Source organism: Orbicella franksi, chromosome 5 (genome assembly GCF_964199315.1).
Source record: "Orbicella franksi chromosome 5, jaOrbFran1.1, whole genome shotgun sequence".
Taxonomy (NCBI): domain Eukaryota; kingdom Metazoa; phylum Cnidaria; class Anthozoa; order Scleractinia; family Merulinidae; genus Orbicella; species Orbicella franksi.
In genome coordinates this window covers 26,971,929-26,991,997 of record NC_138149.1, presented here as the reverse complement: position 1 = coordinate 26,991,997, position 20,069 = coordinate 26,971,929, and the positions used below count along the sequence as shown (strand labels likewise).

General features: G+C 38.1%; 1 protein-coding gene and 1 pseudogene across 1 annotated transcript; one reads left to right on the top strand and one right to left on the bottom strand.

Moving 5' to 3' along the window:
- Positions 1 to 2,326: 2,326 nt before the first annotated feature.
- LOC145486884 (uncharacterized) lies at positions 2,327 to 7,250 on the bottom strand. The gene is made up of 4 exons (XM_081465593.1): positions 7,224 to 7,250; positions 6,649 to 6,847; positions 2,969 to 3,084; positions 2,327 to 2,557 (listed from the first exon to the last, which is right to left on the bottom strand). The coding sequence occupies exons 1-4, from the start codon at positions 7,248 to 7,250 to the stop codon at positions 2,327 to 2,329; spliced, it is 573 nt and encodes a 190-aa protein (XP_081321719.1).
- Positions 7,251 to 10,795: 3,545 nt separating this feature from the next.
- LOC145488490 (uncharacterized) lies at positions 10,796 to 11,742 on the top strand (annotated as a pseudogene).
- The last annotated feature ends 8,327 nt before the right edge of the window (positions 11,743 to 20,069 follow it).

Here is a 20,069-nt window from a genome sequence, read left to right as displayed (position 1 = left end):
TTAAAAAAAATGGTTTCTTACATGCAATTTTTAAATGCAATGTGCAGTCATAGAGGTTAAATGCTCATTAAAATAATAAACTTTTCCATTTTCTTGTGCAGTCTGTACAGTCAGTCCCTGAGTGTTTCACCATTGAAATAAACTTGAGTTGTACTTCCAAGGTTCTTCTTGTTTCTGGTAATTTGAAAGTGATTTTGTTTTAACCTGGGGAGCCCTTTGGAAGGTAAAATGGGAAACAGCTCCTTTTGTTTAAATAAATACCTCTGTGGGAAACTATCGTGTTCATTGCGTGGCAAGCTACAATATAAACTTCCATCCCCTCGGCGGAGAGGGATACTCCCTTACATCGACTATAAAGGTATATGCCGCCCAAAAGGGTATGTTTTGTAGCCGTTTGGTCAGAAATAGTGTTTCGGATTTTGGCAGTTTTACTCTCAAATAGGGTAACGCCTTTGCCATCTATTCTTTAATTGGGTATTGGGTTGCAGATTTTGGTCTTAAATAGGGTAAGGGTTTTGGGTAGCGGGCCGCACACCACCCCCAATCAATTTCTCTGGGAGTGACTTCCCCGGGGGTTCCATCCTTGTAATCCTGTACTTCTTCCCCAAAATACTTTGTCTATTTCAATTTTGTACTGAGACTTTTTTCATTCAACCTGCTTGTTTCCTGGTTGCATTTGGTATTCCATATGGAAATTAGGAAGGAGAACTTTAGATAATCAGCTTGAACCCTGTGCCATTACTGCGCTTGTCAACGAAAGCCTTAATGTCACCCGACATTAAGGCTTCTATGAGCATCTACTCAAATAATAGAGTCACATGCGCCATACTATTATAGTCAGTCTTCATATTGGTTATTATGTGTGGAATAGTTAACTCAACCTTATGGGAAAATGAAGACGATCTGCTTCCTATGCAGACAGTAATATTCTGCCAACTGTCGCTAAAATGTTTGTTCGCTTCTCAGTTTATGTCGGTTGGTCCAGTGTAGTAAGCTGCTGCTTGACCTCCCCTAGAACCCAAAGGGTGGACCACTGGAATTTTAGGCGCGTAGGCAACCCAGTCTTTTTTTTTTTTTTTTTTTTTTTTTTGCAAAAACATGTATACTCCATCTCACATGATAACACTGGCAGATAGACTAGATACCTAGGGACACGGTTACCACATTTACCAAAACACAGCCTATTTCAGTGCGAAAGAGGATGCCGCGATCATCCACCTTTCGTAACTTCTTAATACAAAACACTGCTCTGGAAACATGTGATCATAAATTAGGATTAAAAGCGTTGTGTATAAACAATAGGTGTAGAGATGTCGGAGCCCAAACTGACAGATAATCGAGTAAAGAAAAAGAAATGTTCTTGCGGGTGAGCGTGGGTGTAACAAACCCCCCACAAACTCGGAAAGCACTCCCTTGGCCCACCGGGCAGCGTGTTAAGCTCTTGACTTTGTATCAGTGAAACCTGTCAGTCCACTGACAAACCAATGCACTTATTTGACTAATGTTTCCCTTTTTCTTTAAACGTTAACCAATCGGGGAGTACGCTCAAAAGCAGAAGTTTAAGCACACTTGGCTAATGCTGTAGAAACAATCAAGTTTGTTTTATTCTGTACATGCAGGTATTCTTATTGTTGCCACTATCGAGAAAAGGAAAGTTTGTTACCAATATTTTAGGCGTGGATATGCCTGTTCTGAATCTGTCAAAAACGTTTGGCCTCAACATACTCATAAAACGTTTCTGTTAAAAAGACTTGGGCATCGTACAAATTACGCAACAAGTTTTACTTTGCACAATTGACATAAAAATCTGATCACTGTGCATTTCTGATTTTCGAATTGTTACGTTCATACAAATTCTCGATGGAACAGACCTCCATGATATCACTATTTATAGCATGCCACAGAGAATACGACCATTCAGAATACAGGAAAGCCGCTGTAAATTCAAGGATATCACATCCAAACTTAATTGAGATACTGTCTGTTTTCTACCCTGAGATTTCCTTTTCGCTCTCATTTATAACAAAATGGCTAAAAGGCACGCTAATAAGATAGTTACGCTCGGCACCTTCTGCCGGGCATGGCAGAGCTTATTATGAATTGGGAGGGGAGGGAGTGCTTACAACCGAGCGCCAGAGGCGCTAACTTGTAGGGGGTCTGGAGATATTTGTAAAATTATTATTTTAAGTATTTTTTGCTTCAAATTGGGCGTAGGGGACTAAAGCCCTTCCCCCTCCCCCCCCCCCCCCCCCCCAACAGCCACCAATGCTGATTTCTTTTCGTCCATTTTATTCCAAACACGAAATATCCATATCTTATTTTGACGTTACTTATTTACGCTTCTTTTCCAAAAGAAACAACGCCTGTCATTAGTACTATCTGGACTTAACAGATACAATGTTTTATCGCAGCCTCCAATAACACCAAGACACATCTTGCCACTGACACCACTGCGTTTATGTTCATATTTGAATGCTTTCATTGGTCCGACAAAGCCGATATCGGTTTCTTCAAACAGGAAATCATTACCATTTGAATTTTTACATCCATCGTATTGCTGTGAACATAATTAAAATACAGTAAAAGTTAATTTACAGCATCCCTTAAAATTTACCTCAAGGATTACTGAAAACAATCAATCCTCGTTCAACAGTGCAGTTTTATTGAAGTATGGACTTCCACACCAGAACTTCGGTCATATCTCACGACCAGTACAGTATTGTGCAAAAGTAATGCAAACCAAATTCGACAAAATTCGGGAATTTCGGGGATTTTAGACGCAAATTGACGAAATTTCGTTTCGAAGGAAACTTCGAAGAACTTTCGTCGAACATTCAGAAACCTATTATTCCTACTGATGCAAGAGTTTTCATGCACGGTTTCCCGTTTCTATCAAGTCTTTTATTGTCGAGTGTAGATAACTATGACAAGCCTCGAATACGTTTAAATTTAAGTTGCTTTTACCCACCTCGAATCGCGTAAGATTCGTACCGTTGATGACCTTCAATGCATACGTAGTACCGCGTTTATCGATGAATTGAATACACTTCTTGTTTGTGATAGCGTCGTCCACAACCGTAAAACCTTCAATATATAAAATACTCTTATAAGCAACCATTGGAAGTTCCGTTTTGTAAGATAAAAATCACATAAATAATTCTATTTTACTTATCTGTTAAAAAATGGAGGATTGTCCGATTAAACACTTCTGATCCTGACTACCCTATGTTCATCATATAATGCATACCTCTAAGCCGATAAATAAGATTCTGGGGCGTGTATTATTTCAGGGCCAGAAATATTCAGATATTCTAACGTAGCATGATAGACAATTGTAGGTTAACTATCATACACATGATTATACACTTGATCAAACGGCGCGAAGGCGTTTGCAATCGCCAATAGGCCGCTTTCGATATAATAAAATTCAGCTTGATAGTGAGGCCTAAAGGACACAGACAAAAGAAATGAATAAACATGTTCATTCAATTTCCTTTGTTTGTGTCCTTCAGCCCTCGCTGCCAAGCTGAATTTTGATATATCGAAAACGGTCTATTCCCTCTATGAGATGCACTTGCAGGAAATCATGGAAGTTTTGTTAGTCATCTTGGACTAGATAATAATATTATTTGTTGTGATGAATACAACTACCGTGATTCCGTGTAGGGTTGTCTCAGAAGTAATTGGCCTTTGTCGACGATAGTTTGCAACAAGCGAACGCTACCTACCATGCTCCCTCGGCGTAAATTATAAACAGCAAAATTACGTTGCGTTAACAAGTGTTAATATTTCTTCTTATTGGAAGACGGCAGTTTTGTTTTGCTGCGCTTAGTTTGAACTCATGCCCATGCAAGGGGCCAAACGGAAAGACTATCAACGAATATCATGAAGAAATTGGACAAGATCGACCTGTATGATACTGAGATAGTCAGCAGTGGCGGATCCAGACTTTGAGCTAAGGGGGGGTAGGGGGGCGGTTTTGTTTTACTTGCCCTGCCGGCTTTTCTTCCTTCAGTCATTTCTTCTTTTTTTACCCAAAATAAGGGGGGCCCGGGCACTCCGGGCCCCTCCCCTAAATCCGCCACAGATCAGTGATAGAGCATGGTACCGTAAAATCCCACCTCAAAGCCCTGGCCTTACATAACTTCATAAGAGGTTCTGGGTGGGGTTATAAATTGGGGGGTTATATCCGGGGGGCATATAAGGGGAATAAAAAATGTTTCCGAACGACGAGATAAAAGGTATCTAAGAAACGAATTAAAGCTAACATACTATTTCATTTAGAGCTATTACCCTATTAGCCTATAACTTTTGGTTAAAAATTTTGATGTTTTTAAAGAAACGTAAAAGGTACTCACTTACACATTAGACGGGCTTATATCCGGGGAGGGGCCTTATATCCGGAATAATATCTTTGTTAGCAGATAGAAGGGCTTATATCCGGTGGGGCTTACAACCGGGGAGCTTTAACGTGGGATTTTACGGTATTTAATGGTCAAACGTGAGCTCGAGCTTTAACTATCACTGACTATCATTAACTATTATTGATTGTTATGTGTCGTTAGACCAGGGCTTAATCTACTAGGCTAAATGCACGCTTTACTATGCCTAGACAACTTTTTAACACGGAAATTAATGCGTATAGACTAAATGCAAGAAGTAGCGGTAGATGGTAAATGCGAGACTAGCATTTTTCTTTGCAAGACCGAGACTTTAAAGAACGAGACTTCCAAGTGCTCGAGACGTGCAGGTTCCAAGATGAACAAATCGGTACTTCGCGACTTGGCCCTGGAAAAAAGTCGAAACTTTGTGACAGCTTTGTGAAAAAATCGAGACTTCGAGACGCTCGTAACCGAGATTGCGCGATTCATGAAATTGGGCGAAAATTTTGCGAGACCCATGGTTTAAGAGCGACCATTCGCCACCCCCACAAGAAGAACATACATGATTTAATAATTCAATTATTGGTCTAAAACCGATTAGTAATGAAAAATTATATTAACCATGCCTGAATTTAAACAAGAAAATGACAACTGACATTCTTTACATTTATCCCTAGAGTTATCAAAATAACTCCAAGAAATTCTCACAACTAGACAATGCTTTGGGAATACTTGCCGGCAGTTTTGTTTTTAAAGTTCGCGAAGCAAAATTTGGCCACTTATTAGGGGATTTAAGAAAACCACAACGGCAACGGCTGGGGAACGTCGCAAAACATACAAAAGGTTTAATGAGCAATACAATGGCTGTACACGTGCGTTATAACTCTTGGTACATTTCTTTGCCATCCTCTCCAAAACAGCAACGTAAAATGAACAAATTCTGCGTTGTGTGGAAACGGTGAACTACAGTCATACCTGTATATAACGGCCCTGTATATAGCGGTCACCCTGTGTATAACGATCACTGAACAACTTCCCAAAAATCGTCTCTTGTATTTATTGTTAAGTTGACCTACATATAGTGGTCACCTGTACATAACGGACGCACCCTTTAGACTTGCTGAATCCACAATTTCATTATCTTTTACCTGTATATAACGGGCACGAAATTAGGTTTACTTACGATTAACAAATAATGACAAGCTTTATTCATCAGCTCGTTAAATAGCAGCCACCAAGGCAGGGGTCTCACTAAAATACAAATATTAGTACCAAACACAACTACTAATACATGTCATGGCCCACGTCCGACACGTACTTGCGGCAGGTAACATTAAAGTGCCGACGCTTTCAACAATAGTTACTGTAACTGTAACAACACAACATTGGACCAAGACAGCGCTTGGCATCGCCTCGGCTGAAAAACTATGGACATGAAGGGCTCAAGTTGCTGTCACACTGAGTAAAGTCAAGTACATGAAATCAAGCTTCGAGCTCCGAAATATGAAAAAACTATGACGATTTCTTTTCTTCTTGAAATCCATATTGTTACTCTAAAAGCTTTTCCTACGAGGAAACTTAGATGAAAGTATACTGCATCTCCCTTAAAGTACACCACGGACATTTTATGGACATTTTTGTCGTATTTATTGCGTTTCTGTTAACAATTGCTGTCAATAAATGTAAATTGAGTGACTTTCCACTTAAAAACGTTTTTCATTAGCTTCCAGTAGACTTCTACTGCACCTCCCTAAAAGTACACCACGGATATTTTATGGGCCCTTTTTATCGTGTTTATTGCGTTGCTGTTACTCGTTATTGTCAATAAAACGTAAACTGAGTGATTATTTGCACATAAAAATGCTATTTATTGACCTCCAGGGGAGTTTAAAGGAAACCTGTGTACAGCGGTCACCCTGTATATAACAGTCACCTGGCCATTTCCCAAGGGTGACCGTTATATACAGGTTTGACTGTACGACGGATAATTGTTAAAATTGATATGCCGAATATTAATGTTACGCTGTGTTCCATATTCAGTTTCGAGACATAGAGAAACAAACTAAATGAATTAAGAGTATCGTGAAATTCGTGGGTAAAATGTGAATTCATTTTTTAATCGACGTTGTCCTCGGCGTTGGCGTCGTCCTTACAGTCCCCTGCAGCTGTGTCAAAAGGGCGATGGTTATTCCTAAGAATTCTTTTAGTAGTATACTCCTCCAAAATGAATTCAACACTATTTTATTAATACTTCTTATTAACTTACTAGTCCTTTTGTCTGTGGTGGCTGTTCCAGTTACTGATACGTTCACAGCTGAAGAAATGTTACGTCTGCCTGTGTACGTGTGAATCTTTAAAAGATTTCCTCCACCACATTTTCTTTCATATATGAAAACTGAGCTGAAGTAAACATTTTGTGACTTGGTCTCCACTGGCCCCAGCAAGAAAGTATACCCGGTTACAATCTACAAATAAACGGATGCACATGTTTCAGTCAAGCATGTGTTACTTAAGAGGTGTTTTTAGAACATGGTATAGATAAGAGGAAACTTGTTTCGAGACACTGCCAAGGATTGAATTCCTTTTCACTTACCCATCTTAAGCTACAAACCATTAATTAAGGACTGTTCAAGTGAAATAACTGGCTAACAGGCTATAAATGTTAATCTTGTGGGTCAATATAACCCTTGGTACAATTTGGTATTTTCGTTTCAGCAGAACTAAGGAAAATATCAAATTTGTACCGAAGGTAAAAAAAAGTAGAAGAAAACTAGAAATGAAAATTATAACACAAATTGTTTTAAATTATTTCCTATTCCAAGATAAAAAATATGTACTTACGAGAAAAATGTACGGTGCTTTATCCATTTAGCCCACTTTCTTAAAACTGTTTTAATCAGGTTAATGGCTATGTCGAAATGCATGGTTCTTAGTACCGTTACTTATACCAATGTGTTTTTGAGAAGTTGCACTATGTAACCGATCAAAAATGTTTTCGAAAACAGCGCATTAAGCCAAGGTGCTGAAAAAGTGTTATACAAGTTTCACAGTCAACGTAACGTTTCCGATTTATTCAGTATCTTTGGTGGCTCAACAACCGGGAGGTTTCGGTTTCCTTGAACATTCCACAACAATAAGGCATTGATCAACCTCTCACCTTAGAACTTCAAATCGCTGTTTGGAACATTCATTCATTGGATTATTCATTTATTCGTTTATTCTCTCTCGTTTCTTTGAATTTTTATGTGGTCTTTGTATAGATCCTACATTGTGTGAAAATATGGCTGATTTAAATGGCAAAGAATTTTACTTGCTCTCGGAGAAGGTCTCAATGGGGTTAGCCGTTAGCCAGAAAAAGAGTAAAAAGCTATGCCATTTACTAGGTTCACAAGCGACACGCGTCCTGTATACTGCTACAAAACGTCACTGTTTGTGTTCAAATCCTGTCGGAGGCTCTGATTTTATTTGACCTACCCTCGTGACAAATGAACATTTCATCTTTACCATTTTATTATCGAGCTGCAAATTTACCATCTTTCATTATTCATCGATATTTACCTCCTATCTTGAGTTAATAGCCTTGTTGTGACCACAACAAGTTTAATATGTTATATCTTATATCAATTTCCCGGTTCCTTAATCGCTCGTTAATGAAGTCGGACGTCTTCATCTAGACTAGATATGATTACGACAAAACAAGCAAACAAGCAGACTCTGAGAAATTACAGTCAGTATCAGACCAATATTCAAAATGAAGTTGGCCTGATGTTGTATTTTTGTGCTTGTTTGTTTGCAAACGCGGATAGAGAGGACTATGTTTTGCCGTTTAATTGACATGAGGCAATAGTTTAAAAGGATCGTTTTTGTATAACTGCGGTCTTCATACGTGAGAAAACTTCAATGAGAAGTTAAAACCCAGGCAGGAAATACTAAGGAACACTACTCAAAGCAAACAGACTTCCGGTGCAGACAAAACGTAAGATAATCAATTCTGGCTATGAGGTGTTTGCGGTTGACGGCTCCGACTAAAGACATGGATATGAATTACGACAGTTCAACTGATACCGAAATTGTTTAGCGACGACCGTTTATTGTAGGACTAAAAATAGATCATGTTGCTAATGCATCCAGTGTTCTCGGCTTGGCAAGCTGATTTTACAAAGAGGGCTGCACATATATAATAAATTCACATACTGGAATGCGACTAATTAATTTTGTTCTGCATCTGATATCGATAATCTTTTTGTGTCATTGCCGATCAGCAGTAGGGATTTTATAGCCCCACATCTAAAGCATGGCTCGCTTTCTTGTTAGCCTAAATGACATACCGGTTAACCTACATGTACATTCTAGCACTCTTTTAGTCTTAACAGTACTCTGGTTAGCATAATTTACCTGGTTAGCTTGTGGTTTATAATTTGTTTTTTTTACTATTACTTTTTTTTTTTTTAACTGCAGTTAGTGGTCCTGGGTTCGTATGGCTCACGTGGCTCGTTGGCTCCAAGATTAACAAAACTGTCTCGATGAAATGGCCTGTGTTCTGATCAACTTTTCAAGGCAAAATACCCTTTATAGCTTTACGTCTAGCACCCTTAATTTTCACGGGCCAAACTAGCCATTTATATATGGTATACCCGTAACATAGCTCTTTCTTTAGAATCTTTTATTTGTCAAGAGATTTGTATACTAGAAGAGTTATGAGCCTCAAAAATCAGTTGAAATTTTACATGTAAATTAAATTGCGATAGTTGCATTTTTCAAACGGTCAAGAAGTAGAGAAAACGTGTTTACTTCAACATAACTTTTAGCTCCGGAGAATGATCAAAGTGTAGATTACAAACTGTGTGAATACGAAATCCAGCCAAGATCCCCTCTTTCTGTACTGGCCTGTTGAAAATGTGCAATTTTGCATAAATTCCATCGGCAATTTTGGTTCATTGAGAGGTATTTCGAACTTTCCTAGATTTCACAAAAATGTGAACTCGCTGGAACTTTGGAGGTATATTTCTGAAAATAGTTCACCAAAAGGGTTTTTTAGACGCAATGAAAGAAAATCCGAATTTTCCTACCTGTCGTCGGATTCTCCATATTTACAGGCAATGGCTCTTAAATCGCAGTCGCATTTCCGAATGATTTTAGAGTGCAGGAAGTTTCCACTCGATGATGTGAAAATAAAACTATTAAACTCATAAAATCAAATTGATCTTGGATGACTGAAAAGACTGATATGTAAGGAATGTAAAATTTCGAACATTGCGATGAACAATTGAAACAATGCGTTAGTCATGGGTGATATTTTGCACATACTTGTGGGGAAGGTAATTTCAAGCCTCATCGAATCCAGTTATATTTGCCTTTTTAGCATCATGAGTGTTTCTGTTTTTGATCGAGCTAACCCCATCTGGAGCATTCTACCTTCTCTAACGAAAGTCGTCTGCTAATTAAGCAAAATGTAAACAACGTCTAACTGATTTCACTTTTCGTCCTTGTGTCTTCACACCACTTTTTTATGAGTTACTTTTTTGTATTCTTATCAAGGCCTACGCATTCCTTTCAAAAGCTGTGAATAAGAACCAGGAGGTTTGTAGTTTATGAGCTATGTAGGTGTCACATCTACGGGTATATTACGAACTCACAAAGTGACCAGCTGCCAGTTGGCTTGATAGGTCAGTTGCGGTATCGCAGAAGTCGTGAGTTCGTATCATGTTCAAGGCTAAATTTTTTTCAGGCTTAAATTTCACAGCTGCTTAAGCTGTGTATATAACTGCGATGATCAATCATGTCTTCATATTTTTCTCCACAGTTTGAAGGATATTTATTATTCACATGTATGTAGGAATTGGCCATCGTTCAGTTACGATCACGTAACTGTAAAAGAGTTCCAGTCACAAATCACTGAACAGCACTTTACTTCAACCATCTTAAAGATGATCCGGTATTACAGAGATAACAGTAAATTATAAGCAGAACTTTAAACATAGCCATCTTCGTGAGTCTTCTTTTCCTTTGTAGCTTTAAACCAGCTGGTTGTTTCTATGTCTCGCTTACGGGACGTAACTGGTACAAACCCAACAATTTACAGTTTAGAACAGCTTACAGTTTATTTGTTTCCATTTCCAATTGCTCATATTGCCGGTCTCTTTTCTTTCCTTTTTTTTTAAATGGATTACAACGCTATATACGAATTAATTCTCAGAATAAAAACCAGCGGTAAAAAACGACGTTTCGATCTCTCTGAGATCATTTTCAAGTTGAGGAAAAAAGGAATGAAATATACAGATATAAGTACAAATTAGGGCGTGAGAATGTCAAACGATAAATTATGTAAATACAAGCGCTAAAATGTAAGTGTTAAAATAATAAAATACTATAAAAAAAAACCTATATAAATAACTTTGCACGGATTGAATCTTATGTGCAGTATCGAAGATCGACTTCAGGACCAAGGCAAGTTACCCGAGTTCTACAAACGCTATGTGGATGACACATTGAGCATAATGCCTGACACCAAAACAGCTGAAGCATTCCTTTCCTCTCTAAATGAGAGTCATCCATCTCTCAGCTTCACCATGGAACTTGGCGAACACGGTAAACTTCCTTTCCTGGGAACGGACATCAGGAAATGCAATGGTCGCCTGGAGACAAGGGTGTACAGAAAACCAACTGACACCGGATTATTACTACATTACAAGAGCCACGTCGACGTTAGATACAAGAAGTCATTGCTAAAAACAATGCTGGATCGTGCCTTTAAACTATCATCTACCTGGCAACTGTTCCACCTGGAATGTGATCGTCTCACACAGACGTTCTCCCGACTTCAGTACCCAGCGCAGTTGATACAATCGACCATCAGTAATTTTGTCACCAAGAAAGTTTCTGGCGATCCAATTTCTACTCGAGCACGTAACGTGAATGAAGCGCCTGTCAGAATAGTGTTACCTTTCAAGGATCAGAGATCGGCCAATTCCGCGCGAAGGCAACTTGGGGAACTAGGCCGAAAAATTGGAATTGATATTCGTCCCGTGTATACAAGCCGCAAGATCGGACACGAGGTCAAACCAAAAGAAAAGAAGCTGTCTATCATTAACCAGCAGTGTGATGCAAACTATGTCGGGTACACGTGCCGACACCTCTATCAACGCGTTGCATTGAGGAACACAAAGGATCGTCTTCAATCGGGAATCACATCAGAGAGCAGCATGGAACAGTCCCAAGTGACATATATCGTGACTTTAAGATCTTGAGAAAGTACCAAAGTAAATTCGACTGCCTGATCTACGAAATGCTCTTTATAAAGGAGCTTAAGCCAACCTTGAACAAACAGTCAGATTCAATCCGTGCAAAGTTATTTATATAGCTTTTTTTTTTTTATAGTATTTTATTGTTTTATTGTTTTAGCGCTTGTATTTACATAATTTATCGTTTGACATCCTCGCGCCCTAATTTGTACTTATATATGTATATTCAATTCCTTTTTTCTTCAACTTGAAAGTGATCTCAGAGAGATCGAAGCGTCGTTTTTTACCGCTAGTTTTTATTCTGAAATGTTTTTCAAAAAAACTACTTATAAGAAGTACAACTTCAAGTTCCAAATAGCGATTTAAGTTCTAAGGTAAGAGGTTCATTGATGTTTTATTGTTGTGGAATGTTCAAGGAAACCGAAATCTCCCGGTTGTTTAGCCACCAGTTCCTGTTTTCCATAAGAATTGAATTTTAATCGCAGGACCGAAGGTCTGACATCCTGATGATAGCTCTGATGGATGCAACTGAAGTTTCTCGCATCCAGGAAGTGTTCCCATAAGAGAGTACTACTAAACAAACAGTGTGTGCAGTCATACTTGAGATCATTATAAGATCTTGAATCGGTTATATTCCTCTGCAGCATGTATTGATTGTACCTTCTGACAACATACGTCTGGCGGTCAGTATTGAGGAATTTAACGTAAATCAATGTTTCTTTTCTACATTGAACTCTGATAAAAGGCGCAAGGTCATGCTTCTTTGATTGGGGGTGGTTTCTAGTAATATGATTTAACAAAAACCTGTTTCAGATGCGGGTCAATCATTTCCTTTCTCAGTCTAATGTTTGGGATGATCGTCCCTCTTTTAGCAGAAAAAAATTATTGGGTCAAAAGTCATTTTTATTCAGCAAAATCCACTTTTGATCATTTATTTCTTCTAAAAACGAAATCAAGGAAGATCACTCTAAACGTAGCAAGGTAAATACATTAAATTTACATCGAAAACGCTCATTTGTTAATCATTACAATTAAAATTCACCATCAATTCTCCGATTTACCGTTGTAAGAACGTGACACGTCACAAGATCAAAATAATATGTTTAAGCTCAGGGTTTTATAAAAATTAGGAAGAATTTCAGCTTGATGAAACAAATATATCAAGAGATATAACACCCGGTATAGTCAATCGAAAGTTCGGAAATCGAACTAAATCGAACCCAATCGAACCCAATCCGTGTATAATTTTAAAATATTTTAACATTTTAAAATAATTTTAAAATATTAAAACAATTTTAAATAAATTTTGAAACAACTAGACGCTTTGCTGCGTGTACCCAGGCAGTCGTTATACTGAGAAGCACTAGCTATATTGCAATTGAGCTAAATGTTCTGCATTTGAAGTTGTACGAAATTCAGTCGAATTGATGCGCTTAGCTTAAGCTATTCTGCTTTTGATTGCATTTCTTGGAATCAATTAATAGCTTATTACTCGTTTGCAGGTCTTTAGGGTTTGAAATGAGTCAAGGTCTTTATATCAGCCTATAAACGTTTCAGTCTATTTTCCTTAGCCTTTGTCGTTGCTATTTGCGTTTCTCAAGCAAGCGAGACATTTTGAATTTCATAGTTATGGCGGTGCGTGACATACACCTACAACCGCGTTTGTCGAAATCATATACGTATCTTGGGATTTTTAGCCCATTCAGAAGTTAACGTGTTAGGAAGAGTGCTTATGTGAATGCTTGTTTGTTCAGTACAGATAATCAGTCGCCTAGATAGCCAAAGTAAGTTCCAGATGTTTACACTATTTTCCGGCCGCAATGTTGACGTACTGCGGAGGTACACCAACATGGCGGCTCCATACTGGTCTCTGTCAATTTGTGCAAAATACTTCGACGAATATTTGAGCTTGGGAAAACGCACAGACTTAAAAATTAGAGGAGTGTCATCTTTATTAATCTCCTATAACCTCACAATTTCTTGATTTTATCCACTAAATGGTTTTCAAATAAATTTTTTATTGCGTCAGCTGGGATTGCGTGACAGTGCAAGGCAAGAATTGTTTTGCTGGGGTCAACATACATTAGTTTCTTTCAGCTTTAATGTACAATAATTCGCTACATGAGTTTCACTCTTGTAAAGACACATAACTCTGTTACAAGAAAATACCGAGAGAATATCGTTTAGTTCGAGACTTGCTCAGACGTTCTTGAGTTCGTGCTGGGATTCTGCTTGGTTCACGATCACGTCTAAAAATACGATGACGCTTCTGAAGATGCATTTTATCAAGTTGAAGAGTTGCCAGCCCCGGTTGATGGTTCATTTAGTATAACATGATTCTTGATAAATTCACTCACAATGTTCGCTCGTAAATTGATCTCTCGTAAGGCTTGCAGACCGACCCGTTCCGAAAACGCTTAACGTCCTTTAGTGTTGGTCTACCTCGAACGATGTGTTCGCTTGTATGTGATTTCGTCGCCCTAGAAATCATGGAATCCGTGCTAACTTTTCACGACGACAACTTCTGTAAATTCCATGTGCTATATGCATGCACAGGTGACGCATGCGCTTCAGAGACCAGACGGCCATTTTTGACTGAACGTGGGAGAAAAAAAAAAAAGAAAAAAACGGAGCCGAAATTTAACCCAAGGCCTCACTGCCTGGGTAAAAATAATTGTGGGCAGCACGCAGCAGCAACTAATGATCTTGTACAACTGAGTTTATTAATCGACCAGTTTCGTCTGCTAGTGAGACTTCGTCAGGATTAAACTACAAGATACAAAGATGGTACTTGTTTCATACTAAATATTGGTAGTACAAAGTACGATCCTACTGTAGAGTGTGAACAACAAAACACCCACAAGAAATACGTGCAGGATATGACTAAAATCCTGCGCTGGAAAATGTGCAATGTAATGTAAGCGGGGCTCACGGATTTAACGTTAAATCCATCCTCGTACGGGGACTAGCTGATTTATTTACTTATGAGTCGAAATGAGGCGTATGGATATGAGAAAGTAATTTACTACGCTTTGAAGCGTTTATTCTAGCATATTTTTAAAGGACTCTCGACTGAGCAAGACGATGAAAACAGCCAGGACTGTGTGTGCCACTCAGTATACGTGTCTCATCTCAAATATAAACATTGTCAACCTTGTCGAATTTTATGGCCGTTTATGCTCGCTGTTTTACTGGAAATATTTTACAGAACAGCTCACAAGGACACTGGGAAGTTAAAATCGCCTCTAAAGCAGCAGAAGGAAGGCAAGTAACGGTGAGTCGTTGTTTCCTATTTTAAACCGTTGACTTCCAAAGAATAACCTTGTGATTTGCATAAAATTGAATTCGCTTACATGTCATAACATTTTATTTTACTGACGGGGAACATTTTAATTCCCAGAGCTGTAACTTTTCGGGTGAAAAAAACAATAACCAAGGTTTCTTAAAATGTAGATATTTTGACCAAATAACATATAGCAGAGGCCATTTATACTAGTCAAAGTTGGCCTTTTGTTCCTTGCCATTAGAGACACAAATGGCGGCTGTACAAATACCCTTTGTTAAAAAGCTACAAACAAAACTTCAAGAAACTTATTAAACGATTTTAAAGTGTAAGAATGAAATAATATTTGAACCAAGTTTTGTTTTCATAGGACTGTTTTTACGCCCCCGCTGTCTTCGTAAAGAAGCGTGAAATTCTGAACGTTTTCAGCCGCGAATACCGCCATTATATGCAAATTTCGAACTTTCTTAAATTTGGCCGTAAAATAAATCGTTGGAACCTTAAACTATTTTTCCTTGAATAAGTTCACCCAAAGGTATGTTTTGGCGAAATAAAAGAAAAATCGATTTTTCGTGACTGTCTTCCGATTCTCTTCACTCTGAGAAAATCACTCTTAAAACCAATAGTCAGTTTCTTCGCAACTTAACAATAAATTCAGAGGTTTCTTTCCTTGACCCGTTTATGACGTTTTTATTGGAGCTGCATGTCCTCCTACAACTTCCTTTGTTAGATTTTCATTTTGGATTGAACCTTTTACGTTTACAAAGGTGCTCTTTCATAATTTTCTCGTTCGATATTTGTGTCGGGACTGAAGTTTGCAATTATTCCAAATACGTTAAGTATTCAAGGGAACGTTTTACGTTTTACGAGTTCTTTTTTTAGCGCAAATCGCGGTTGTATAAGCAGAATTTTCAATTAGGCTTAGCAGTAAGTTAATTTGAAAAGAAGTTTCTCTTCTTTTCATGCGTGGTCATGAGTGCTTGTAATTTTTAGGTAACAGATGATAACATAAGGCAGGTTTGGCATTGAGACACCAACTGCATCGATCTAGACATTTCAGAAAAAAGAGTGGCCAACAGTGGCCGCAATCAGTCCCACAGTTGATAAACAAAAAGTGTCTTTCCTCCATCGGTCAAGGACAATTGTCAGAAATTTTGAAGACAGGTTACATCAAAGAATTATAAAGTATAAAAAAGTAGGCTCGATATTCTGGAACAACCGAATTTACTGCGTAATTAACTCTAATTTGAAAGTGATGCAAAATATTTCTCTTTGCAGTTTTCATGCTCTCACAGAAAAATTACTATAAAAACACTCAGTGCGTTCCGCCCAAGGGTGAATTGAATTTGTCATGACAAATTATTTAGAAATATCCGTTCTCCAAATAAAGAGCTGGTATTCGAGTGGATTAATCGACAAAAGTTTTGTCTCGCGCAAAGTCTATGAACATAAAACAAAAGATGTGCAGAGTCGTTCCCTTTGTTAACTATGATAGTAAAAATACACATAACCTCTCAGTTCCAGTTTGTACTCATGCAATAAATGACTTTACTTAAGAAAACTTTGCGATATATATCTTATATTGTTAACTTAATAACTCGCAATTATACTTACCAGAAGAATCCCCCTGTACTCCATTTAGTCGTCTATCTTTTCACCTTGCTTCTCCAGATCAATCGCTGTGAGTTAACTTTCTCCTCTAGAGGCATCTTATTTATACTGCTCGCATGACAAAGATCTCTTATTATAGGCATATTATGTATGTAACAGACTAACAATTCACCTTTTTGCCACTTTCGAAAGTTCCTGAGCAGGAAACCGAATTAGTACGTGATTCTGAGCTAATTCTATTGTGTCCAATTAGGGAGTTGGCTACACATACAGCATGCAATACATGGAAAACTGTAGCAAGGAAGAAGTACTTGCACTGGATTGATCAAACAGAGAAGCCAGAAACGTAAGCGAAATACTGTATTTACTAAACGGATTCTTCTTCGTCTTGTTTAGTGACGCCCTCATACAAAACACTCTCCAATAAAGTGTACTCGTGACCACATAATTTCTGTGAAATTTGTTCCCTTGTGAGAGCCAGGGATTTGCGCGACAATTAAAAAAAAAACCCATCGAACTGAAAGGGTTATATTTTTATCCCTTTATACCTGAAATTTAAACTAGAGTAGAGCCCTAAAATAATGCACGCGCGAGAAGTGACGCAAGAGGTTCTTGCGCCGCAAGAACACCCAAGCCGTCGCAAGAACGAGACATGTCGTGTTTTTGCGGGTTACCCGCAAGAACTTTCGAAACACATGAAGTAGAAATTCTAACCACAAGAGGTCCCCAGAGCTTATGAATCTTACCGCAAGCTGTAAGAAGGGGCAAGAAATTGCTACAGGTCAAACTGTTCGTAGTGCCGTGTTGGTGGTCGAAATGCTCAGCGCTTGCTCGCAATGTTATCCATAAGATAACTCATTTGCAGTGGGAAGAGATCTAGAGACAATGGTTGTTTGCCATTTACTCGGAAAAACCGGTCACTCGATAGTTGCAGTAAACGGGATGCGTTAAATCCCGAATGGAAATTTCCACGGGGATGCGCTCGTTCCATTTCCATGACTTTTCTCGGAAGATAGGATTAAAGGCGATCCAAACCAAAAGGCCTGGAACTAGTAAATGCCAGCGAATGGAACGCACATTTTCCATTCGGAAATTCCGTTTTAGGAATTTTGGCCAACCTTTAAAGAAATCCTGTTTTCACAAGGTTAATCCTTACTTACATTTCATCCGAAATTTCCTGATTTTAAACAATTATTAGATAACGTTTTTGTGATATATCCGGAAAAATCAAGGTCGAGGTAAGCGTTATCAGCTGACGCCGAAGACTGATGCTGATAACACTAACATAACACTAACTTGTTTTAAAGAAAATAACGACAAACGTATTATCGTACCGAACACAGTTTATTTTCGGCAAGCCATGTTCTTACTTCGCTGTCCGTGAACTTGACACTGCTCTTGGAAATCATGCATTGCGCACGCAACCTACAGATAGCAGATTAGTCAATAATCTGTAGGTTGCGCTGTTTCCCGGAATTAACTGTAGGCTTTTAGCCTATGAGAAGACAGATGGCGACTACAATGTATAATAATTTGGGTAAATGGTAAACAAACAATATCACCTTTAATTTTTGAACAACTCAGACCAGATCTGGATTTATGTTTGCTGATACTGTAAAAATTGCTGGTTTTCAGTGTCCCGCAATTCAAACTAGATCAAAATAAAAATCAAAACCGGTCAATAGATAAAGTCCAGAATCTGGGAAATGAAAGAAAGTAAATATGCAAAGACTCTCGCCAAAATTCTGATCACAGCAATTTTTCTTATGCGAGATATGCGGAGAAATTATTTTACCCAAATTTATAGAGATTTGTATGGAGACGCCATGCTGGTGCCCATCCGTATGGGCACCAACATGGCGACCGGAAATCAACAGAAACATCTGTCACTGAGTTTTGCTACAAAAACGTGAATTTATCCCTCGAGAAACTCTAAAACATTAAAATAATACTTTTTCAAAGACATGAACTGTTCAGATAGCCACGTTCCCCGAAATAAGGCACGTTTTTAACCATCATGACAGCTCTCTAGGCCGTCACGTAAATGCCGCGTCACGCAAAAGCTTAGAAATTCAAGCGTAGTATATCACAAAACCAAAAACCCATTCGGAGCGAAAATTTGTATGAATATTAGCTTTTAGCTGCTCTTATACATCATTTAAGTAAAATTTCAGGAAGATCAATAGTTTTGTAGTTCGAATTTTAGTGACGTCATGTGAAAACCAGCTATAATATTGAACCTACTCGTGAACGAACCATGAGCTAACCTCGAGCGTGTTCATGTCTTACGAAAAATAAACGGCATGCAATGCATGCAGAAGCGATGACGTGTACGTGCTGTTTCTAAAATTGTTCCAAGAAAATTGGAACATGAACAGACAGGCTGATGGTTAAGCTTAATTAAAAGTAAAAGTAAGATACAACCTGTGTGGGAAGTAGCTGTATTGTAAGTAGCTTTGCATAGTTGGTTTTTGAGAGTCCAAGCTTACTTGTTCCCTTTGTTCAATTGTTCCTCTTTGAACTTAATAATGCAATTCACCTTTTTCCCTTTTGTTTACTTTTCGAAATGACCGGCAGTGAGACTTAAACATTTTTATGAAATGAAACAATGTAAAAGAATATTGAATGTGATAGATGTCCCCAAGAGAAATCCAGTGGCGGATCCAGACTTTCACGAATACAGCTTATTTCACGTTTCACAGATAAGTTCAGATATTTCAGTGCTCATGTACTGCTCTGACAGTGCTCATTCAATTGAATTCACCTTAAGACAGCAAAAAGTCCGGGCCAGAGAGCGCTCACCAATACGTAAATTTATTGTTGACCCTTGACCTATAGCGTGTGCAACTTGCTTGTAGATCTAACTTTGTATGTATAGATGATGTGTTCGTATTATCAGTTGGCCGGTGAGCGCAAATTTATCCGATATTGCATAAAGCACAACCCACAATAAAAATCGTCTTTTAAACGCTGAAATTAAAGACACTCCGCGGATCCTACAAACTGCAAAAGACAGCCGCAAAGGATAAGTTCCTAGTTCCCCAAAACCAAAGATGGTGAATAAACTCTTTCTGCTGATCCTAGAAGCTGCAAAGAAATGAATAAACTTGCTTCTCTCCGGATAAAGTGAAAGGTGTTGTTTAAAGTACAACAACATACGCAAACTTGAAAACAACAAACAGTATTTTCACAGTTTCTCTCTGAAATCAACACCTTATCTTGAAATAACAGACATTTGGCAACGCTAATTACCTCACCGGAAATTAATTTGTTGTTTTAACCTTATACCTGTTTTTAATGAACCTTTTTATTGATTTACCACTGACAAAACCATTATCTATTGTTTAATCAGAATCACTCTTCCATTGAGAGAAAATTTAATATACCACATTTGTAAAACTTTACAGAATACTAAAAACTGCAAATAAATTGTAACTTGAATTCATTATCACTACTGTAAACCTTTTGTTTTATTACAAAAATAACCTGTTTTCCATTGTGAATGGTTTTCAGCTGAAAATCCTGTCAGGGTTAAATCACGTCCTCTAGACT